Source organism: Hypanus sabinus, chromosome 3 (genome assembly GCF_030144855.1).
Source record: "Hypanus sabinus isolate sHypSab1 chromosome 3, sHypSab1.hap1, whole genome shotgun sequence".
NCBI lineage: Eukaryota > Metazoa > Chordata > Chondrichthyes > Myliobatiformes > Dasyatidae > Hypanus > Hypanus sabinus.
The window spans coordinates 116,874,685-116,900,737 of NC_082708.1; the positions used below are offsets into that span (position 1 = coordinate 116,874,685).

The following is a 26,053-nucleotide window of genomic DNA, read 5'->3' on the forward strand; positions in this document are numbered from 1 at the left end:
CTTGGATAAGAAGCTGGCAAGCAATAGGATGCTGCTAAGTTCTGATTGATAGAAACTTAATAGGAGTGGTGCACTAAATATTTTCTGAGTGTAACTGGAAGGTAGGAAGATAGGCTATGTGATAATGCATTCAGACATTGAAACATATGTCATTAAAATTTTTGCAGCACTGAGTCAGGGCTCGTTGAATTGAAGATCACAGCTATTTAGTACCTTTTCCATTTATAAGTTCACCCAGTCTCCCTGCCCTCCGTGGAATAAATATCTTCTCTCCGCCTGCCATACAAATACCCTCAAATCAGAAAATATTGGAGCCTATTATCTTCCGTGTTATGCTATTGTACTTGCTTAATAAATGCCAAAAAATTGCCCCGCCTGCAATGTACCGGCACTTGAAGATATGTTGGCTGGCTTTCAGTAGTGCTGGACATCCACAAGATTGGCCTACTAGTGATGCATGCAACCAGTTGTGTTGTTAGCAGTGATTATGTGTTAAAATTATATTAAGTAGTGGTTAACACACACGCCAACCAGTAGCAGAAAATGCTGGCTTGTTGCTTAGGTTAATCCTGCACAAGACCCCCAGTTTTGGAAACAGTCAGTTCATCTCTCACATGTTATGTATTATACAAAAGGATCCTATGATAAGGAAAATACAAAATACATATTTTGAAATATATTAACACTATTATTACAGAAACAGGCTGTTGAAATGAACTGCTGAAATGGCAAAACTGTAATTTCAGTTGGATCTGTTTAGGATTAAGTCTTTTTCTCTTCCCTCTTTCCTTCTGGTTTTTAAGATGGATTCCAACATTATTCTTGCTGTGACATTACTGTAACAGATGTGATAAAATGGAATGGTGTGAAGAGGAAAATACGATTACTCATTGTGTAAAAACTGGTTTACGTCAGTCTCAGGGCTAACAAATGGATGGATGCCCATGATTACCTGTCACATTCAACAGAAGTTATATGACAAGTGATGCAGCCAAGACTAAAAGTCATCAAAAAAAAAAATAACCCTCTACCATCTTAATTTTCAGCAACATACAATACCGGGTGCCATGGTAGTGTAGTGGTTAGCACAATGGCATTACAGCTCAGGGTGTTCCAGAGTTTAGAGTTCAAGTCTGGCACCTTCTTTAAGGAGTTTGCATGTTCTTCTCGTGAACCACGAGTTTCCACAGGTGTTCTGGTCTCCTCCCACAGTCCAAAGATGTACTGGTTGGTAGTTTAATTGGTTATTGTAAATAATCCTGTGATTAGGCTAGTGTTAAATAGGTGGGTCACTGAAGAAGGAAAAAGCACTCAATCTAATTTTAGCAAATGATATGCTTCAGTGGGAGAAGCAATGATTGAAATTGGTTTAGATTAATGTAAAGTATCACAAACAATCATTGATGTTTAATTTAAAGTAAGCTGATTTCAATAGGCTGAAAAGGGGTATTGCTCAGTTTGACCAGAAGCCTAGAACAGTAGGTCCAAACAAAGATTAAATCAGAGAATTTCTCAATGTGGAAAAGAGTTCCTTGAATGACTAAAGATATAGACATTAAAGTTAAACAGAAAAGGTCTGCTCATGAGTAATGCCAGATTTGCAATGGTGCAGAATTAAACAAAATACAGAAAGTAAAAAAGGGAAATATGAAGGGAAAAGGGGTTATTTGAGAAAACTGGAATACTGACTTTCTGTATAAAATTAAAAACAAAAGGATACAGACTGAAGCTCTAGATGAGTATTCTACACCTGCCTCATAAGAGAATGCTGTCAATGCCACAGTAAAGAAGAAAGACTATAGAGAAACTAGAAGGGTAAAATAAATTACTATTTTAAATGGTTAACAATGCGTAAAGTAGAAAACTTAACCAAATGAATAGAATACATTGGATTGCTGAGGGGAGTAACAGTGAAAATAGTTGAATTTCCAGCCACAATCATTCAGTTCCCTCGGACACAAGAATAATGCCAAAAGAGTGGAGGTTTGCAAATCTTTGGATAAAAAAAATTAAGAAGGTGATAGGTATATCTGGTTACTGAAGGCTAGTCAAATGATTATGAAATGTTTAACTTAAAACCTCAGACAAAACTGTCAAATCTGTAAAATATGGGTTACTTATTAACATCCTTCACAAGGATTTTTAAGTTGCATTTAATACACATGATTGAAATATTTCAGAAAGTGTAACAGAAAAACAATTAAAGGGTTTTATAGTCAATGTTGGTTCAAAAATCTTTTGATACAATATCAAATAATAAAATCTGACAAAGGTATAGTAGAGTACGACTGGCTAGGATACATTCAGAGCTATGGCAACTGGTTGTTATATCAACTGAAGGGGAATATATCACAGTGCTCTGAGGGGTTGTTAAGACCACTATCAATAACTAGTTGTAACAATGAATTGGGCATAAATGGAATTAATTCAAAATTTGCAAATGCTAGGAAATACTGCATTCTGTATTTTGGAAAACAAAATGTGCAATTTTTAAGAAAACAGTGTAGACAATGTTGAAGGTGGCATTAGTTCAAGCTGTTCTAAAACTGAACATGAGCTTGGGGGTTGTAAAAAGTTAGGAACTTAATCCAAACCTTTATAAAATCACTTATTTGGCTTTAGTGGAAATACCGTCACCACTTCTGGGCCCTGTATATTCGGAAGCATATAAAAGCCTTAAAGACAATGGAGAGGATAATTATTAGTTTGTAATCAGGTACTTTAAGTCTCAAAAGATGGGATTGTTGGTAAAACAGTCAAAGGCAAATTTAATAGGCTCCAAAATTTTATTGCAATGTTAATAATAGATTGACTTAAATTTTCCATTGTGTTGACTGTGGTCCGAACACAATGCAGTTAATGAACTTGCAGATTAAGGTTAAAAGATAAAATGTTATTTGACAACATATTCAACACATTATCATCTTTCCTTATCTCCCTCTGCTAAACCAGTCTCTTAGTTTCTTTTTCCAACTGATATAACTATCACTTTCTCCAAATTCCACTCACCCACTCACTCCCTTATTCTTGTTTCCCCTCCTCGAGGTCCTTGAATTACAAAAGCTCTTGAAATATGAAATTTATCTTGTTACTCATCAAGGTCTTAGACACTTGCTGCTTCTCTGAACCAGTCAACTTCCAGTAAACTTTTAAGCAATTTTTAAAATTATATAAACACACGAACACAGTTTAACAGAGCAAAGCACAAGATAACCAATTCACCAAAATGTGGCCTGTAATAATGGCATTGCCAGATCAAAACATTATATTCATTTTGGCTGATTAAATGATGATTCAAAATACAATTCAAAAATTTACATTGTGCAAAATTGAAGATAAAAATACAGAATAACTCACCTACAGTTTCTACAAGAACTATATCATATCCTGCCCCTTCACATAAAATAATTGCTTCATTGGTGGTTCTTGTAACTCCTCCCAAAATACCCGAAGTGGGTGACGGACGAATATAAGCATTCATATTCCTTGAAAGTTCAGTCATACGAGTTTTGTCACCCAAAAGTGATCCTAAAATTTGTAATTGCAAAACATTTATTAAAATCTTTCACAAAACATAGTAGTGCACATGACAAGTTTTAATAAATTTGCAACATGCTTTAATATAGATGACTTTTATGTGTTCCAAAAGGGGAATAAAATAAGGGTCTTTGTAACATGTTTCCAGACAAACCTCGAGTCTCTAAAGAAGATGTGCAAACAATTGCTAAAAATTGTTAAAACTATAAAGCTAAAGAAAGCATAGTGCAGAACAACAAAAATTTTACAACACAGAAATAAACTCTACTAGTCCTCTGAAAGAGCTATTTAAAGTTGGTGCTTTTAAAACTGCAAATTCTATTGAAAGATTGTCAATGTGACACATTAATCCCACTGTTCACTCCACAGATCCTGCTTAGAATTTTGCCTGGGCAGAAATCTCAGCATGTCTGTTTTTGTTTCTGATTCTGATTTTTAGCATTCTCATTTTTTTGTTGCTTTTGAAACAATGCAACTTAGTTTTCTACATACACATCCTCAAATATCCTTTAAGAATTCCTATATTTAATTACACCACACATTCAAATAATACATACAAAACTGTATAAAAATTCTAAATGCAAATTAACTTTTCATTTGCCATTAATTCATGTGTCAATTATTAAAAATCCACCCATTTTCCATGCATGAAACTGGCCTCACTTTAGTATCCTCTACAATTCAAACTTCTCCAGTCTGAAGACACCCATATCATTAGTGCATTTTGGTAATCACCATCTACACCACTCCAAATATAGTATTTAGGATTATAGTCAGTGCGGAAGCAGGATCACTGGCCCACCACATCTGTACCAACTATTAACTATCCGATATTCCTACATCAATCCCATTTTTAAAAAATTCTTCTACAACCTCATCATCTCAGTACGAGAGTCCACTCACCTATATATTAGGTCAGTGGTCCCCAACCACTGCCATGTGCTACTGGGCTGCGAGGAAACAACATGATTTGGCGATAAGAAATGATACGAGTCAGCTGAACCTTTCCTCATTCCCTGTCATGCCCACTGTTGAACTTAAACACACTCGAGGTCATCAGTCACCTAATTGCAGTGTTACCCTCGCGCCAAGGATCACTGGTTAGCCTCAGGTAATCGGCCGCCTCGCGCCTGGAGCATGCCTCCTGGTTGACCTAGGGCGTGTACTGATGTGCACTGCCTCTAAACCTCTTTAGCACACCGTACGTTTGTGGGGAACCTGGTACTAAAATATTTGTGGACGACCTAATTTGGGCTCGGGGTTTTGTAAGTAACAGAGCAGTGACCTTGTTGCAATCTACTGAAAGTCATCCTTTGAACCAAATTTTTGCCGGCCGATTGATCCTACCTACCTACGGGGGGGGGGGGAGGGGGGGGCACTCCTCACTCGGTTGGTCACTCTCTGAACTGTGACCGCCACAGCCCCGGTACAGGGACCTCCGGCCCTTACCTTGTCCTCTCACTGGTGTATTGCAATAATTTTATATGTTCATACGAGGAAAATATGCGCTGTGAATAAGATCGTGAACATAGCCCAGCACATCACACAAACCAATCTTCCATCCCTGGACTCACTTTACACCACACGCTGTCGGAGCAGTGCTGCCAGGATAATCAAGGACAAGATCCACCCAGCCAACACACTTTTTGTCCCACTTCCCTCCGGGAGAAGGTTCAAGAGCATGAAGATTCGTATGGCCAGATTTGGGAACAGCTTCTTTCCAACTGTTATAAGACTGCTGAACAGATCCTGACCCAGATCTGGGAAATATCTGGACCTGACTTGCACTACCTTACTTTCCCTTTTCTATTTTCTAATTATGATTTATAATTTAAATTTTTATTGTATTTACTTCGATTTTGGACTTCAGGGAGCGCGAAGCACAGAAACAAGTATCACTGTGATGATTGTACGCTCTAGCATCAATTGTTTGGTGACAATAAAGAAAGTAAAGTGTGTTTAATATTAAATTGGTTAGGTAAACCCTTTTAGAAACAAAATTGAGTGTATTAGCCATTTATAAGTGACTTATAGTTGATTCATCACCTATATTCTGGTCTTGATTAACACCCCCACCGTTGGCTGGTCCGCAAGAATGTTGTCTTTCTTTTGTCTTTTTAAATCTTTTTATTAATTTTCAAACAAGCATAATAAGAAAAACATCAAGTACAGAGAGCTTGAGAGTACATAATTAATAGGTTAAAATACAAACAGTTATTAATCCATATATAATAGCCTCCCAAACTCATAGTAGGTTACAAAGAATAGAAAAATGAGAAAAAAACCCCCCAAAAAAACACAGCTAACCTAACCGACATGGACTATTGTATTATATCAAGTTTATAGTATCAATAACTCTGCACCTCTATCCAAATAATTAAAGATGATAAGAATAAGGTTTGGGAAAGGTCAGTTTAACTCATATGAAAATGTTGAATGAACGGTCTCCAGGTTTCATCAAATTTAACTGAAGGGTCAAAAATGACACTTCTGATTGTTTCTAAACTCAAATAGGGAACAGTTTGGGAGAACCACTGAAATGTAGTTGGAGGATTAATTTCTTTCCAGTTCAATAGGGTAGATCTTCTAGCCATTAATGTGACTATTATCCACCACTGGTAAACTGAAATTGCAGTTATAGGATGAGGTTGCAATTTGATATTCAAAACTGTTGAAATAATGCCAAAAATATCTTTCCAATAATTTTCCAAACAGGGGCAAGACCAAAACATGTGAGTCAATGAGGCAACTTCAGAGTGACATCTGTCACAGATTGGATTAACATGAGAATAAAATCGAGCAAGTTTGTCCTTGGACATATGAGCCCTATGTACAACCTTGAATTGTATTAGGGCACATTTGGCACAAATGGAAGAGGAGTTAACTAACTGTAAAATTTTCTCCCACTGCTTCGTGGGTTAAGACAATGAAGTTCTTTTTCCCATTCCTTCTTAATTTTATCTGATATCACTGGTTGTACTTTCATAATCATATTATAAATGATGGCTACTAAACCCTTCTGACAAGGATTCAGAGCTAAAAAATTTTCCGTAATATCCATTGGACATAAATTCGGAAAGGACTGTAACATATTATTCAATAAATTTCTAATTTTTAAGTATCTAAAAAATGGGTTTTAGGCAAATTATGTTTATTGGATAACTGCTCAAAGGACATAAAGGTATTATCTAAAAATAAATCACGAAAACGTGTATATCTTTTGTTTTCCATAACACAAAGGCTTGGTCCATAAAAGAGGGCTGAAAAAAGAAGTTAGATATAATAGGCAAACATGAGGAAATCTGCAGATGCTGGAAATTCAAGCAACACACACAAAATGCAGGTGGAACACAGCAGGCCAGGCAGTATCTATAGGGAGAAGCGCTGTCGACGTTTTGGGCCGAGACCCTTCGTCAGGACTAACTGAAAGGAAAGATAGTAAGAGATTTGAAAGTAGATGGGGGAGGGGAAAATGCGAAATGATAGAAGACTGGAAAGGGTGGGGTGAAGCTGAGCCAGACAGGTGATTTGCAAAAGGGATACAGAGCTAGAGAAGGGAAAGGATCATGGGACGGGAGGCCTAGGGAGAAGGGAGCACCAGAGGGAGATGGAGAACAGGCGGAGTGATGGGCAGAGAAAGAAAAAAGGGAGGGGGAAAAAAAAACTAAATATATTAGGGATGGGGTAAGAAGGGGAGGAGGGGCATTAATGTAAGTTACAGAAGTCAATGTTCATGCCATCAGGTTGGAGGCTACCCAGCCGGTATAAAAGGTGTTGTTACCTCCAACCTGAGTGTGGTTTCATCTTGACAGTAGAGGAGGCCATGGATAGACATATCAGAATGGGAATGGGACGTGGAATTAAAATGTGTGGCCACTGGGAGATCCTGCTTTCTCTGGCAGACAGAGCGTAGGTATTCAGCGAAATGGTCTCCCAGCCTGCGTCGAGTCTCACCAATATATAAAAGGCCACACTGGGAGCACTGGATGCACTATACCACACCAACAGACTCACAGGTGAAGTGTCGCCTCACCTGGAAGGACTGTCTGGGACTCTGAATGGTGGTGAGGGAGGAAGTGTAAAGGCAGGTGTAGCACTTGTTCCGCTTGCAAGAATAAGTGCCAGTAGGGAGATCGGTGGGAAGGGATGGGGGGGATGAATGGACAAGGGAGTCGCGTAAGTAGCGATCCCTGCGGAAAGCAGAAAGAGGGGGGAGGGAAAGATGTGCTTGGTAGTGGGTCTGGTGCTCCCAGTGTGGTCTTTTATATATTGGTGAGACCCGACGCAGACTGGGAGACCGTTTTGCTGAACACCTACGCTCTGTCCGCCAGAGAAAGCAGGATCTCCCAGTGACCACACATTTTAATTCCACATCCCATTCCCATTCTGATTTGTCTATCCATGGCCTCCTCTACTGTCAAGATGAAGCCACACTTAGGTTGGAGGAACAACACCTTATATACCAGCTGGGTAGCCTCCAACTTAATAGCATGAACATTGACTTCTCTAACTTCTGTTAATGCCCCTCCTCCCCTTCTTACCCCATCCCTGATATATTTAGTTTTTTCCCCACCTCCCTTTTTTTTCTTTCTCTCTCTGCCCATCACTCTGCCTGCTCTCCATCTCTCTCTGGTGCTCCCCTCCCCCTTTCTTTCCCCCTAGGCCTCCATTCCATGATCCTTTCCCTTCTCCAGCTCTGTATCCCTTTTGCCAATCACCTTTCAAGCTCTCAGCTTCACCCCACCCCCTTCGGTCTTCTATCATTTCGCATTTTCTCCTCCCCCTCCTACTTTCAAATCTCTTACTATCTTTCTTTTCAGTTAGCCCTGATGAAGGGTCTCGGCTCAAAACGTCGACAGTGCTTCTTCCTATAGATGCTGCCTGGCCGGCTGTGTTCCACCAGCATTTTGTGTGTGTTGCTTAGATATAATAGGGCTTGATAAGATAAACTTATTCAAGCCCAGGAATTTACGAAATTGAAACCATATTCGTAATGTATATTTAACTAAAGGATTAGTTATTTGTTTATTCAATTTAGATAAAACAAAAGGAAGCAAAGATCCTAAAATAGAAAACAGTGAAAAGTCTTGTACAGATTTACACTCCAAATTTACCCATTGTGGGCTTGATATTGACACCAATTGTGTCTAAAATATTAAGCATCAAATGTTAACTGCCCAGTAGTAAAATCTTAGGTTTGGCAAAGCCAAACCACCTTCCTTCTTAGGCTTCTGTAAATATTTTTTACTTAATCTAGGATTTTTATTCTGCCACACATACAAGGATATTTTGGAGTCAATAATGTCAAAAAAAGATTTAGAAATAAAAATTGGTAATGCTTGAAATAGATATAAAAATTTGGGTAAAACTATCATCTTAATAGCATTAATTCGACCAACCAACCAATGACAAAGATAGAGGGGACCATCTAGTAATAAGTTGCTTGATTTGGTCAATTAAGGGTAAAAAATTAACTTTAAATAAATCCTTATGTTTCTTGGTGATTTTAATACCCAGATAAGTTATCAGTGACAACTTTAAATGGTAAGTGTTTATAGATTGGAACTTGCGTGTTTAATGGGAATAATTCACTTTTATTAAAATTCAGTTTGTAGCCATAAAAGCTACTAAAATGAGCAAGCAAGGATAAGATAGCAGGAATAGATCTCTCAGGATCAGAAACGTATAGTAACAAATCATCAGCATATAGTGATAGCTTAGAAGTCCCTTCCCCATGAGTAATACCAAAAATATTAGGTGAGTCACGAATTGCAATGGCTAAGGGTTCCAAAGCGATATCAAATAGTAGAGGACTTAAAGGACAGTCTTGCCTTGTACCACGGAACAGCTGAAAAAAGGGAGATTTTAGATTATTGGTAAGAACCGAAGCCAAGGGCTTATAATATATTAATTTCATCCATGATATAAATTTCGGGCTGAAATTAAAATTCTGCAGCGTATTAAATAAATATGGTCATTAAACTTTATCAAATGCTTTTTCAGCATCTAAGGAAATAACACATTCTGGAATTTTAGATGGAGTATAAACTATATTAATTAATTTCCTAATGTTAAAGGATGAATAACGATTTTTAATAAATCCAGTCTGGTCTTCAGAAATAATTTGAGGCAATATATTTTCAAATCTAGTGGCCAAAATGTTGGTAAAATCTTGGAATCCGTATTCAACGAAGATATAGGCCAATAGGATGCACATTCAATAGAGTCTTTGTCTTTTTTAAGAATAAGAGAAATGCAGGCATCATAAAAAGATTGTGGTAGTTTACCTACAGTTAATGCATCTTTAAAAACTTTACACAGCCAAGAAGAAAGTATAGAAGAAAAAGATTTAAAGAATTCCTCAGTATAACCATCCGGACCAGGGGCTTTACCTGAATTCATTGAAAAAAATAGCCTCCTTTATTTCAGTTTCCGTAATAGGTGCATCTAGTAATATATAATCTTCGGCTATTAATTTTGGGATATTCAATTTTCTTAAAAATTCATCCATTATGGAAGAATCATCAGAAAATTCTGATTGATAGTTATAAAAATCTTGAAAGGCTTTATTTATCTCTTTATGATCAATCGTCAAAGTGCCATCTCGTTTACGAATCTTAATGATTTGCTGTTTAACTGAAGCAGTTTTCAATTGATTAGCCAATAATTTACCAGATTTGTCTCCATGTACATAAAACTGAGTCCTAAATTTAATTAATTGATTTTCAATCGAGGAGGATAATAACAAACTGTGTTCCATTTGAAGCTCAACTCTCTTTTATAAAGTTCTTTACTAGGGGTCACAGAGTAAGTCTTACCAATTTCTTTATCAACCAATATAAGTATTTCAGTGTTAATTCGTTTCCTGACTCCAGCAGAGTATGAAATAATTTGTCCACGAATAAATGCTTTAAAAATGTCCCATAATATTCCACTAGAAATCTCTTCTGTAAGATTTGTTGAAAAAAACAAATCAATTTATTGTTTAATAAAGTTAAGAAAGTCTGAGTCCTTAAGTAGAGTTGAACAGCCATGATTTAACACTTGAGGATGAATCCGTTGTCTTAATAGATAGTTTCAAAGGTGCGTGATCAGAGATAGTAATAGAGTTATATTTACAATCAATAACGTCTGTAAGTAAACGATGATCAAGTCAATTCTTGAGTAATTATGATAAACATGAGAGAAATATGAAAATTCTTTGTTGTTGGGGTGTAAAAACTGCCAAATCTCAGAGATTCTAGAATCAACCATAAAGGAGTTAATAAGAGAGGCCGATTTATTTGGAAGAACCTGAGTGGACTTAGATCTGTCCATCGAGGGATTTAAACAGCAATTAAAATCCCCACCCATTATCAACATATACTCATTTAAATTAGTGAAGAATGTAAATAAACACTTAAAAAATTCAGGACAATCAATATTTGAAGCATAAACATTAACTAAAACAACTTTTTGGTTAAAAAGTTAACCACTAAGGAGCAAAAATCTACCTTGTGGGTCTGAAATTGCTTCATAATGTATAAAAGAGGTTGAAGAGTCTATAAAAATAGAAACACCCCTTTCTTTAGCTTGAAAATTCGAATGATACTGTTGGCCCTTCTAAAACCAAAACAAACGCTGACTATCCTCCTTCCTCACACAAGTCTCTTGTGCAAAGATATTAGCATTCATTCTGTGGAATACTTTATTTTTTTTCGTTTAGTCGGATGATTTAAGCCATTTGTATTCCAAGAGACAAAGTTAATAATCTTATCCACATTGCTAATATTTATCGTAGTTAACGCACAAGGTTAAGGAGAAGATAAGCTCATGAATCCGGAAGAGGAGAGCAGGTTCAAAGAGGAACCGGAAGTTATGACACTTCAGCCATTTTGGTAGTTTCAAGTCAGCCCATGAAGTGAAAACTAAGCAGAAAGCAAAGGCAAAAGAGAGTCCCCCCCCACCCCCCCCGAAAACCCAAGAAAAAGCCAGAAAGAGGCAAGCATGCAAACTAAAACAAATTTTGCCCCCATCTCTCAAGACGACAACTCAGAAGAAGTAATTAAAAAAAAGACACAAACCGCCCATATTCAAAAAAGAATAAAGGGTTAGTATAACAATGATTAAACTATAAAATTAATATTATAAAAAAAGCAAGATTAAAAAAAAGAAAAATACTAAACCGTTAAAACCCAAAAGTAAATAACGTTAAACCAATATTTCAAAAAAAGGTCATCAGTCTTGTTCAGACACATCCAAATGGATGTGACGTATCTAAGAACTGAGGTCTTATGGGAAGGAGAAACAACTTCTTGGAAAAGGAAAGTTTAAAAAAAACCTTAATACTTAAGCATAAAAGATATAAGGCAAAAATGTATACATAGAAACATTTAACTAGTTACTTACAAAACTAACAGAATACTAGCTTAAAAAAACTCAAAGTAAACCAAAAACAGACCTTTACTTAAAAGTATAAAAAATACACTATTGGCTATCACATAAGGATCATCAAATTATGAAAGGTCCAAATCTGTAGGCTAATTATTAGCAAAGAAAAAAGGCAAAACAATAAAAAGCCATTAAAAACGGGTAATAAAAATACGTTAGTCAACTCATAGTAAAAGGTTCTATTCCTCAAATCTTTGGGCATCTGCTGGAGATTTAAACAGCCGATGAGAATCATTGGGAAGAGTGACTCTCAATTGTGCTGGAAATAGCAACACTTGTTTGTAGCCTTTCCGATGGAATTCCGACATAACCGGTTTAAAAGCCATTCTTTCCCTCAGAACTTCGGGACTGTAGTCTTCCAGAATACAAAATTTGAAATCTTGAAAGATGATCATACCCTTCTGCCAGACAGCTCGAATCAGGTGATCTTTAGTAGGAGGATAGTGAAGTCAGAGAATCACAGGCCGTGGTTTTCCGTCTGGAACTGGTTTAAAGCGAGAGATGCAATGTGCACGGTCGATTATTGGAGGGGTATCCAGAACATCTGAGCCAAAAACATCCATTAAAAATATAGCGAAAAATGCAACTGGATCACTCTTCTCAAAATTTTCCAGGAGCCCGATTATCCGCAGATTCTGTCTTCGAGATCGATTTTCAGATCAATAAGTTTGGATTTATAACGTTCCAAAAATTGAGAGGTTGAAGATAGCTTTTGTTCCAAAGTTTCAATTTTACGATCTCTCTGGCGAGCGGCATCTTCAAGAGCTAAAATTCTTGCTTGTTGTTGTTGAATATCCGATTTAAGTGATTGAAGATTTGCATCGAACATCTTTAGTTTCATCAAGCGAAGAAAACTTTGGGGTGAGTTTATTCTCCAGTCTCTCTAGTCTCTCATCCATAAGTTTCCCGATTGCGTCCAAAGTTGATGGTTCTTTAGTCAGTTTCGATTCTTTAGTTTCTCGTGGTTTAGACATTTTGATGAGTTGAAAAATAATTCAAAAAGTCGAAAAATAATTCATAAATATCAGCTCCTTTAAAGTAGGTATAAATAGGTCAGTTAGGGGGTGATTGTAGGTTAAAAAAAAAGTAATAGGATTGGAGCAAAGCCTAATACAGCCTCACCCCATAAGCGCCAATTTGACAGTCCGAATGTTGTCAATATTAAACTGGTCCGCGGTGCAAAAAAGGTTGGTGACCCCTGTACTAGGTAGGCGCTAGTTAGTGCCAATTAGCATACCAACTCGCATGCATTTGAGATGAGGGAAGAAACCAAAGCACTCAGAGGAAACCAACATGGTCAAAAGGAGAATGTGCAAAATCCAAACAGCAGGACTGAATCCAGGTTTCTGCATTGAGTCTACAGCTGTAGTGACTGTGCTATTGTTCTGTGTCCATAACATTTCAGCTGAAGCTTAACTAGTGACTTAACAAGCTTGAGTGTGATTCTCAAGATTATAATCATTTCCCCATATGTAAAGCTAAGTATTTCATGCTGACTACTTATGACTACTTAACACTAATGATGCAATAACATTCATTCTCAGGATCAATTTTCCTTCAAAATAGCATCATGCCTCTAGGAGTTGTTTTTTCTCCAAAGTATATCCTTCCATTAATCTGTTAAAATGCATATGCCTCATTCATCAATTCATCTATACTCTTCTGCTTGGTACAATAACAAAAAAGTATCGTTTGTCAAACATACTGCAAACCTTCCTTTCATAAATCTACAGTCCTGACGGTCTTAATACAATTAGACCAGAAGACTGTAAGATATAGAAACAGCATTAGGCCATTCAGCCCATTGAGTCAGCTCTGCCATTCAATCATGGGTGATTTATTTTCATTCTCAACTCTATTCTCTTGTGTTTTCCCCATAACCTTTGACGCCCTTACTAATCATGAACCTTTCACTTTAAATTTTCCCAATTACTTGGTCTTCACAGCTATCTGTGGCAATGAATTCCACAGATTCACCACTCCCTTGCTAAAGAAATTCCTCATCTCTGTTCTAAAGGGATATGCTTCTATTCTAATCCTGAGCCCTCTGGTCTTTTGTTGTCCATGTCCACTCTATCCAGGCTTTTCAGTATAAGGTATGTTTCAATGAGATCCTCTCTCATTCATCAGAACTCCAGCAAATACAAGCCCAGAGCTGTCAAATGCTCCTCATATATGAGAATCCTCATATAATGATTCCTGGAATAATTTTCGTTAACCTCCTGTGGACCCCCTCCAATGCCAGCAAATCCTTTCTTAGACAGATGGCCTAAAATTGCTCACAATACCGAAATCTGATCTGATGAATGTCTTATAAAGCCCTAGCTTCCTTGTTTTTATATTCTAGTTCTCTCAAAATGAATGCTAACATTGCATTTGCCTTCCTTACTACCAACTCAACTTGCCATTTAACCTTTAGGAAAACCTGCACTCGGATTCTCCGGTATCTTTGCACCAATGGTTTCTGAATTTGCTCTCCATTTAGAAATATAATCAATGCCATATTCCTTCTACTAATGTGTATTACCATACATTTTCCTACACTGTATACCACCTGCCACTTCTTTTCTCCTAATCTGTCCAAGTCCTTTTGCAGGCTCCCTATTATTATTTAAATAACTGATTCCAGCATTTTTTTTTACTGATACAAGGCCAATTAGTTACCCACTCCCTTTCGAATCTCTTTTGGATTCTCCAGCAATAAATAGAACTTCCTGATTTAATACTATAACACCCATCAACTATATACTGTATATATTAAAAACTGTTTAAAATTACATCAATTACACAGGATGGACCAAACTGTTGATTCAAAAAGGCAAAAGGTGGATGTGTGTGTTTCATGATAAACTCTCAGTGGTGCTCCGATGTAGCAGTTTTGCTGTATTCACATTTCCCTGACCTTTAACACCTAACGATCAAATGACAACTATTCTATTTACCAAGAGAGTTCTTCTCCATGATCTTGACTGCAGTTAACAAACCACCAGCGGCCAACTATAATCAAGCGCTTGAGGTACCATATGATGCTGTCAAACAAGAGACAGTCCATCCCGACACATTTCATATCATAGTTGGGGACTTCAATCAGACTTCTTTGAAAAAATTCCCAGCCCAATTACCATCAGGATATAACCTGTAACACCAGAGGTTCCAACACATTGGACTACTGCTATACTAAGATAAGGAATGCCTACAGTTCCATGCCCAGACCACACTTCTGGAAATCTGATCACTTCGCTGTCCTTCTCCTACCTACATACAAGCAGATGCTAAAGAGCAAGGCTCCAGAGATTAGGACAACAAAGTGGTCACAGGAGGCAGAGGAACAGATATGGGATAGCTTTGAGTTGTTGGACTTGGCTGCATTCAAGAACTCATCTGTGGATCTGAATGAATACACAACGGTTGTCACAGACCTTATAAAAAGTCGTAGACGAGTGTGTCCACACATAATCATTCAGTCTTTCCTAACCAGAAACCCCGGATGAACCATGAGATCCACAATCTGCCGAGGGCCAGATCAGGAGCATTCAAGTTTAGCAACCAAGAAAGTTACAAGAGGCCCAAGTACCAATTCCAGACTAAACTTGAATCAATGAAGGATGCTCAACAGCTGTAGCAGGGCTTGAATGGTATCACCTCTTACAGAGTGAAACCATAGATGACAACAAGGCACTATGTCTGGATGAGCTCAATGCCTTCTATGCTCGCTTATACCGTCAAAATATTGAAGAACCAACACAAATGCCTACAGCCCCCAATGACTTTGTGATTTCAGTCTCTTAGGCTGACATGAGAGCATCCTTCAGGAAGTTGAATCCAGGGGTAGCATCCAGCCCAAATGGGGCACCTAACTGAGTACTAATGACCTATGCTGATCATCTGGCTAGAGTGTTCAATGAGATATTTACCTCTAGCTTTGGCAGTCTGAGGTATTCATCTGCTTCAAGCAGGCTTCAATTATACCTGTGCCCAAGAAAAACTTGGTGACTTACCTCATTGACTATCATCCAGTAGCACTTACATCCACAGTGATGAAGCATTTTGAGAGCTTAGTAATGAAACATATCAACTCCTGCCTGAGAAGTGATTTGGATCCACTCCAATTTCATTACCAGCAACAAGAAGTCCACAGCATTTGTCATTTCATTGGCTCTTCACACAACCCTAAAACATCTGAACAAAGATGTTCAGTCTTTATTGACTCCAGCTCAGCATTCAATACTATCATCCCCTCAAAACAACTCAATAAGCTTCATACCTTAGCCTCAATACCTTCTTTTGCAATTTCCTTACTTGAAGACCCCAGTCAGATCAGATTAGCAACAACACCTCCTCCACGATCTACATCAGCACAAGTGCACCACAAGTGCTCAGTCCCCTGCTCTACTCACGTTACACTTACAACTGTGGCTAAGCACAGCCCCAATGCCATATTTAAGTTTGCTGACGGCACCACTGTCATGGTGCCGAATCAAAGGAGGTGATGAATCAGCATATAGGAAGGAGATTAATGTCTGTCATGGCTCCCTTCATACTCCATTATAGCAGGTGGTGGTAATGCACCTTTCTAATAGATGCGAGCCAACATAGCATAAAAGAAGAAGGGTGGTGGAGGGGTGTGAGGAGGAGGAATACATCACAAACTAAAAGGAAGACAGAAAAAAATTAAAATTATATTAAAAGCTGCAGGAAAACATCTACAGATAAAAGACTCTAGAAGTTATTAATGATGCCTTACAAGTAGTAAACAATACTCAGACTTCAAAGGAGGATTGTTAACAGTTTTTCTAATCTTACAATGGAATGCTAGAAGCCTGTTAAATAATGGTCAAGAATTTAAGAAATTTGTTGGAAGACTTACCAAGTAAACCTGAACAGGATGGGTACAGGAAACCTGGTTGAAATTGTGTCCAAGTTTTAAGATACAGGATTACGTTGATGCCTCAGGGGTTGGTACTGGGATCTTTCTGAATCATTATTTATGTAAATGATTTCAATGTGAATGTACATTAGAACAATTAGCAAGTTTACTGACATTAAAATTAGGGAGATCTTATTGATAGTGAATTAGGTTAGTGAATTACAAAGATCTTAAGCAGTTAGGGACAAGGATTGAGGAATAGAAATGGATTTCAACTTGGATAAGTGCAAGGTGATGTGTTTTGACATCCAAACTAGGGTTGACATATACAGTGAAAGGCAGGGCACTGATAAGTGCTGTGGAACAGAGGCATCTGGGAGTACAAGTGCAAAAACAGCCACGCAACACCAGCGCAAAAGCATGAGTGGTAAAAAAGGTACTTATCAGTCAGGGCATCAATTTAGGAGTAGGGACATTATGTTGTTGTTATACATGTTATTGATGAGACTGTATTTAGAGGATTGTGTACAGTTTAGGTCATATCCCTATAAGAAATATCAAGTTGAGCGTGTGCAAGAACAGACTTAGAAGGATGCTACTTGAACTAGAGGGTTTGAGTTATAGGGAAACAAACTAAATCTTTACTTAATGAAGTGCAGGAGAATTAAGGTGGAAGTGGTTGAGGCAGGTACAGCTGCAACACTTAAGAGGTATTTGAATATGAAGGAGACAGGCTTGGAGGGTTAGAGTCCTAATGCAGGAAATAGGAACCAGTTGTGGTCAGCACGGACCAGTTAGACGAAAAGACCTGCTTCCGTAATGTATTATTCTTTGCCTTTATGACAAGATTGCTTCCAGACACTATGAACAAAGTCAAGCTTTGAGCCACTTTTACCTATGGAAGCATGAGTATTGACAAACAGCCCACATCTCAGGACAACTGCAAGATTATCGGATTATGGTTTTAAGATACTTGTGCACGGTCATCTCTGAAATACTAAAGGACTTGCAGGAACATACAGGGAGGGGAGGAAAAAGATTGATATTTTAAAAATATATTCAATTACTTAATGACTAAACAAAAGTATTGTAAATAACCTCAAATCTAATTCTTGAAACAACTAAATAAGCTGTACATAAATAGCAACCTTGAAGCATTAATGTCATTAAATATCCTGATTACTAATACAACAAAAACTTAACTTATGTACAGGTATATTTTAAAGAAAAATACTAAAGATCTGTCAAAACAGGGTAATTACATAATATTACTAATTTAATATTTTCTTCATTTTCTTCTGAAATTCAGATAAGAATTTCCAGCTTGCAGTTAAAATATCAAAAAATATAGATTGTGGAACTTTAAGCTGGCTGAGAGTAGGAGGGAAAAATGCATGATCTTGAACTGCCTTAAAGGTATCCTACTATGTGCAACTCTACATACCTCCAGAAGTTTTAGAAGATGGATCAACAGCTAGTACAGCAACTTTATGTCCTTTTCCTGTCAACACTGTCCCAAATTTTTCAATAAATGTGGATTTCCCAGCTCCCGGCGGGCCAGTCAGTCCTGAAGAGCAAATCAGTACATTAAGTCATCATAGGTTAGAATAGTTTTCAGATCTTTGAATTCTCCTCCAAATAATCCAGTAACATTGAACAAAAACATTTTATTGGAAAGGGTGTGGAATAAAATGATTGAATGCAAGTTACTGCTTTGAAATAGGCTTAGCAAAGTCTAATCAGAAGCCCTTAATAGCCAAGGTATTATCACTGTTGTAGTCAGAGAGATACAGCATAGAAACAAGCCTTTCAGCCTACTAAATCTAGTATGGCCACCAACAACCAATTTGGTACCAATCCTGTCTTGCTCCAATTTCTACTCCCCCCCCCCCCCCACACATTCTCACTGACACACACTGTCCCCAGATTCTAGCACTCATGCAACACTAGGTCATTTTACATGACCACATGACCAATTAACCTACCACACCACATGAGAAGAAACTGGAACACCCAGAGTAAACAGATGTAGTAATGTGGAGAATCTGCCAGCTCCATGCAGGCAGGGCCTGTGGTCAGGATTGAATTCAGATTATTGGTGCCGTGACACAAGAGCTCTACAAGCTGTGCCACTGCCCTGTACATTACTCTTTCAAATCTCACTTCAATGATACCTTTCATAATCCTTCTGTTTCAATACATAAAATACACGTTATAATATTGATTTGCAATCTACAGATCTACACTCAAAAACTGCAAGAGATTGATAGGGTGGACTACTAGCTAATATCTTCTGTACTTTAGGTTTCCTTGGACTAATAGCACACGTAAATTAATCACCAAATCAGTGGTCGTCAAATTTATAGAGGCAAAGAATGATGCACGTACATTACCGAACTAGTAATCTGGGTGCCTCCAGCACTCCTCCCTTCTTTTGGCCTCACTACACTCTTGCTACAACAGTGACCCCAAGGACCATGACTCTGCCAAGTCACCAATCTAAGGTTGCCACTATCAAAAATATGGGCATCAAAAACAGATGGCATAGATTAAGATGAACGAAGTTTTAAAATGTATTTTAGCAAAAGATTTGTTTTTGAACTGTGGTTTAAATCTGGAACACACTCTCAGAGATGATGGAATCAGTTACAATCGCTACCTTTAAGAGCCATTTAGGTACCACAGAGGCGTAGTTGCTAGCAGGACACTATTACAGCTCAGGGCGTTCCAGAGTTCAATTCTGCCACTGTTCTGTAAGAAGTCTCTGTATGTCCTCCTCGTGGAATGCATGGGTTTCCTCCCACAGACCAAAGACGTACTGGGTAGGTTAACTGGTCATTGTAAAATTATCTTGTGATTGGGTTAGGATTAATCAGGTTTGTCAGGGGTTGCTGGGGAGGTGTGGCTCAAAGAGCCAGTAGGACTTGCTACTCCACATTGTATCACTAAATAAATAAATATGAATAGGCAAGACATAAAAGGATATGGACCCAATGCAGGCAAATGGGATAATTGTAGATGGACCACAAAGGTCAGCATGGTCATAGAGGGTCGAAGGGACTGTTTCTGTGCTGTCCAACTCCATGACTATTAGCCACCCAAAATTTTAACCCCTTGCTAAGAGAATACCATTCAAAGATGAAGAGAAGATGCATGGGAGAGATGAGAAAATGTAAGAGGAAAGATCGGTGGGGGGGTTTGTGGAGGGTGGGGAAGGGGATGGGTACAAAAATCAGGATAAGAATTATGCTTAGCAGCAGGGTGTTAAGAGTGACGATGAGTAAAAGTTGGAGGGTGGGGGACTGAGGATGGCAGGAGTAGGTTAGTCAGCAAGCAGAGAATGGGGATGAGATGAAGTCAAACTAAATAAAGGATGGGAAATTCAGGGATGGGGATGATCAAGAATGAGGAGGGCAAGGAATATAAGTGGGAGGATAGACAAGGAAAAGCATTCTATACATGTGTCTATACATGTGTGATATCTTGGGGGGAAAGGGGATGATCACTTTGATGGAATTGCATTATTGTCCCTTCAACAGTCTGTAAGAATTAGAGACTGCAGATAGCTGTAAGAATAAGAGGGTTGCAAGATTAAGTGATTTCAACTTCCCTCATATTGACCGGGCTGCCATAGTGCAAAAGGATTGATTGGGGCAGAATTCTGAGGAAAGTTTCCTCAAAATATATGTAGACAGTTTAAGAGAAGGGGCAACACTAGATGTGCTGTTGGGAAATAGGGCAGGGTAAGTGACTGAAATATCAGCAGGGAGCATTTTGGGATCAGTAAGCACAATTCCATTAGATTTTAAATTCTAATGAAGGATGGGACTGATCCTAAAGTCCTAAATTGGGGCATGGTAAGTTTTGAAAGCATTAGTTAGGAATCTGCAATGGATATTTTAAGGTGAAGGGATGCCTGGAAAATGGGAGGCTTTTAAAAGTGAGGTAGAGAGAGTTTTGTTAGAATAAAGGGCAAGGCTGGTAGAGTAGGGAACTCTCATTGAAGAGGGATATTGAAACTCTACTCAGGAAAAAGGAAGCATATGACAGAGGCAACTGGGATCTAGAAAATCCTTCGTACAAGAGATGTAGGAGTACACAAGAGGGATAACAGGAGGATGAAACAACAAGAGATGGTTCTTGCAGACAAGGAAGTGAGAAACAAGAGATTTTACAAGTACATTAAAAGCAAAAGGATAACAAGGAAGAGAATGAGTACTCTTAAAGGATCAATGTTGTCATCCATGAGTGGAGCTAAGGAAGATTGGCTGAGATTCTAAATGACTATATTTACCATGGAGAAGGGCATAAGTTAAGGAATTAAGAGAAATGAATAACAATGTCTTGTAACATATCCACATTACAAAGGAGATGCTGGGAGTCTTAAAGCACATTAATGCATTTAATATTTATATCAATATAATACATTAAGACCATAAGATATAGGTGCAGAAGTAGGCCATTCGGCCCACCAAGTCTGCTCTGCCATTCTATCATGGGCTGATCCAATTCTTCCAGTCATCTCCACTCCCCTGCCTTCACCCCATACCTTTTGATGCCCTGGCTAATCAAGAACCTATCTATCTCTGCCTTAAATACACCCAATGACTTGGCCTCCACAGCCGCTCATGGCAACAAATTCCAGATTTACCACCCTCTGACTGAAGTAATTTCTCCGCATCTCTTTTCTAAATGGACATCCCTCAATCCTGAAGTTGTGCCCACTTGTCCTAGATTCCCTACCATGGGAATAACCTTGCCATATCTAAACTATTCAGGTCTTTTAACATTCGAAATGTTTCTATGAGATCCCCCCTCATTCTCCTGAACTTCAGGGAATACAGCCCAAGATCTGCCAGACGTTCCTCATATGGTAACCCTTTCATTCCTGGAATCATTCTTGTGAATCTTCTCTGAACCCTCTTCAATGTCAGTATATCTTTTCTAAAATAAGGAGCCCAAAACTGCACACAATATTCCCAAGTGTGCTCTCACGAGTGCTTTACAGAGCCTCAACATCACATCCCTGCTCTTATATTCTATACCTCTAGAAATGAATGCCAGCATTGCATTCGCCTTCTTCACAATCGACTCAACATGGAGACTGACATTTGGAGTATCTTACACAAGGACTTCCAGGTCCCTTTGCATATCTGCATTTTGAATTCTCTCCTCTCTAAATAATAGTCTGCCTGTTTATTTCTTCCACTGAAGTGCATGACCATACACTTTCTAACATTGCATTTCAATTGCCACTTCTTTGCTCATTCCCCTAAACTATCCAAGTCTCTCTGCAGGCTCTCTGTTTCCTCAATACTACCCACTCTTCCACCTATCTTTGTATCATTGGCAAATTTAACCACAAATCCATTGATACCATAGTCCAAATCATTTAAATACGTCGTAAAAAGCAGCGGTCCCAACACCGACTCATGTGGAAATCCACTGGTAACTGGCATCCAGTCAGAATAGGATCCGTTTATTCCCACTCTCTGTTTTCTGCCAATCAGCCAATGCTCCATCTATGCTAGAAACTTCCCTGTAATTCCACGGGCTCTTATCTTGCTAAGCACCTTGTCAAAGGGCTTCTGAAAATCCAAGTACACCAGGTCTACTGCATCTCCTTTCTCTATCTTGCTTGTAATTTCCTCAAAGAATTGCAGTAGTTTGTCAGGCAGGATTTTCCTTTCAGGAAACCATGCAGGCTGTGGCCTATCTTGTCATGTGCCTCCAGGTACTCTGGAATCTAGTCCCAAACAATTGATTCCAACAGCTACCCAACTACTGATGTTAAACTAACAGGTCTATAGTTTAAAGGGCAAACACAAGGAAATCTGCAGAAGTTGGAAATTCAAGCAACAAACACAAAATGCTGGTGGAACGCAGCAAGCCAGGCAGCATCTATAAGGAGAAGCGCTGTCGACCTTTCGGGCCGAGACCCTTCGTCAGGACTAACTGAAAGGAAAGATAGTAAGAGATTTGAAAGGAGGGGGAGGGGAAAATGCAAAATGACAGGAGAAGACCGGAGGGGGTGGGGTGAAACTGAGAGTCAGAAAGGTGACTGGCAAAAGGGACACAGAGCTAGAGAAGGGAAAGGATCATGGGACAGGTGGCCTAGGGAGAAAGGAAGGGGGAGGGGAGCACCAGAGGGAGATGGAGAACAGGCAGAGTGATGGGCAGAGAAAGAAAAAAAGGAAGGGGGTCTATGGTTTCCTTTCTGCTGCCTCCCACCCTTCTTAAATAGCGAAGTAACATTTGCAATTTTCCAGTCATCTGGTAGAATGCCAGAATCCATCGATTCTTGAAAGATCATCATTAATGCCTCTGCAATCGCTCCAGCTACTTCGTTCACAATCTGAAGGTGCATTCCATCAGGTTCAGGAGATTTATCCACCCTCAGACCATTAAGCTTCCTGAGCACCTTCTCAGTCCAAATTTTCACTGCACAAACTTCACTTCTCTGACACTCTTGAATGTCTGGTATACTGCAAACATCTTCCACTGTGAAGACTGATGCAAAATATGCATTCAGTTCTTCTGCCATCTCTCCATCTCTCATTACAAAATCTCCAACGTCATTTTCTATTGGTCCTATATCTACGCTCAACACTCTTTTAACTTTTATATACTTAAAAAAACTTTTAGTATCTTGATATTAGTTGCCAGTTTCCTTTCATAATTCATCTTTTCCTTCCTAATGACCTACTTAGTTTCCTTCTGTAGGTTTTTAAAAGCTTCCCACTAGCTCTGGCTTCCTTGTTGCCCTCTCTTTTGCTTTAACTTTGGTTCTGACTTGTCAGCCACCGTAGTGTCCTTCTTCCCTTTGAAAATTTCTTCTTCGGAATATATCTGTCCGACACTTCCCTCATTTTTCACAGAAACCCCAGCTATTGCTGCTCTGCTGTCCTTCTTGCGAATGTCCCTTTCCAGACAACTTTGACTAGTTCCTTAAAGACTGGAGGGTGGCAAATGTTGTGTTTCTATCTTAAAACAGCTGTAGGACAAACTACATGTTGGTGAGAAAACTACTGGAGGGGATTACGAAGAACAGGATCTAACAGTACTTGGAAAGACAAGGACTGATAGGGAGAGTCAGCATGGCTGTCTGTGGGAAATGGTACACCCCTCAAATTTGATTTGGTTTTTCAGTTGAAAAGTGAAGGCAATTCAGCAAGGCTATTGACAGGTACCTGCATGATGGTCTACTCCAGATTAGATTACATGGGAATCAAGATGAGTAGGCAATTTTGATATATCGTGGATTTTTGATATAAAATTGCCTTGGTGGAAGAAATCCACAAAGTGGTTTTGGACGCTTGTGTCATGGATTGGAAGCCTGTGACCAGAGATATGCCATAGAGATCAATACTGGGTCTGTTACCTTTTGATTTGGATAAGAAAGTACAGTATTTGGGCATGGTTAGTAAGTTTGCAGATGAGTGGTAGTATAGTGGACCGTGAAGAGGGTTAACTAAGATCACAATGAGACCTAAATAAACAGAGGGAGATGGCCAAAAATGACAGATAAAATCTAACACTCAAATGTGAGGTATTCTACTTTAAGTTAAACCAGGGCAGGACATGTACAATAAACGATAGGGACCTGGAGAGTGTTGCAGAACAGAGGTTGCTAGGGGTACAAGCACATAGATCTCTGAAAGCAGACACGTGAACACAGGATGAAGAATGTGTTTGGTACATTTGCCTTCGTTGGTCAGGGCATCCTGAACAACCTGTTAAATTGTACAAGTTGTTGGTGAAGCCATGCTTGGAGTATAGTGTGCAATTCTCATTGCCTAGCTATCATGAAGCTGGAAAGGATGCAGAAAAGAGTCAGAAGCATGTTATATAACAAGTCATTCAGTTCCAAGAAGGCTAAATAAACTGGGCAAGCACGAGAAAATCTGCAAATGCTGGAAATTCAAGCAACACACACAAAATGCTGGTGGAACATAGCAGGCCAGGCAGCATCTATAGGAAGAAGCACTGTTGACGTTTCGGGCCGAGACCCTTCGGCAGGACTAACTGAAGGGAAAGATAGCAAGAGATTTGAAAGTAGGAGGAGGAGGGGAAAATGCGTAATGACAGGAGACTGGAGGGGGTGGGGTGAAGCTGAGAGCCGGAAAGGTTATTGGCAAAAGGGATACGGAGCTGGAAAAGGGAAAGGATCATGGGATGGGAGGCCTAGGGAGAAAGAAAGGGGGAGGGGAGCACCAGAGGGAGATGGAGAACAGGCAGAGTGATGTGCAGAGAGATAAAAAAGGGGGGAACAAACTAAATATATCAGGGATGGGGTAAGAAGGAGAGGAGGGGCATTAACGGAAGTTAGAGAAGTCAATGCCATCAGGTTGGAGGCTACCCAGCAGGTATATAAGGTGTTGTTCCTCCAACCTGAGTGTGGTTTCATCTTGACAGTAGAGGAGGCCATGTAAAGACATATCAAAATGGGAATGGGGCATGTAATTAAAATGTGTGGCCACTGGGAGATCCTGCTTTCTCTGGCGGACAGAGCGTAGGTGTTCAGCAAAACAATCTACCTACATACACCTACGCAGCACCTGATCCACAGATGTGGCCTCAAATCTCACTATTTCTTGAGTCTTTATGAAGGGCCACAGCCCTATACCTTGACTCTTCATTTCCCCCCACAGATGTTTCCTGACCTGAGCTCCTCGGGGATTTTGTGTATGTCCCTCATTCTAAAACTTCACAGATCAAATATATAACAGTCCTTCAGATGTGGGAGCACACAAAGTACTGTTCCTAATGAGAAAGGACCAGATTCAAATTAAGAGATTTCCAAATCAAGATGTTGGCAATCCTCCCATGACCGGTCAGACCTACTCTTTATGAAGCAAGGATCTAAAGGAGGCTCAAACAGAGTATTTATACCTTTTACAATAAAACCCAAATAGCCAAAGGAATAGGTTGCTACTCACTGAAAGTTGAGAATTATTCTGCTTCTTCCATTTACACCACTTCTCGACCAATATTTTGTTTCTTTACTCACTGTTACTTCTTTTCACCTTACATCATCAACCCTTTGTCGTTTACTATCTCCTGTTTTCCACCCTTTTACAGACTACTTGTATTTCTTTTTCTCCTTACACTGCCTTTGAAAATTCACCTCTTCCAAGTTTGGATGACAGATCATTGTCAAATATTTCTTGTTATTTCGGACTTCCAAGATCCACCGTGATGTGGCTTTTGAGGGATTTG

General features: G+C 38.9%; 1 protein-coding gene across 1 annotated transcript in view; it reads right to left on the reverse strand.

Moving 5' to 3' along the window:
* The window catches only part of mmaa (metabolism of cobalamin associated A), a 50,068-nt gene that overhangs the window by 23,482 nt on the left and 533 nt on the right, over positions 1-26,053 (reverse strand). The window contains exons 2-3 of the mRNA XM_059964999.1: positions 18,279-18,401; positions 3,358-3,528 (exon numbers count right to left, since the gene is read on the reverse strand). Coding sequence (XP_059820982.1) covers positions 3,358-3,528; positions 18,279-18,401 — 294 coding nt within the window. The remainder of the gene's footprint in view (positions 1-3,357; positions 3,529-18,278; positions 18,402-26,053) is intronic.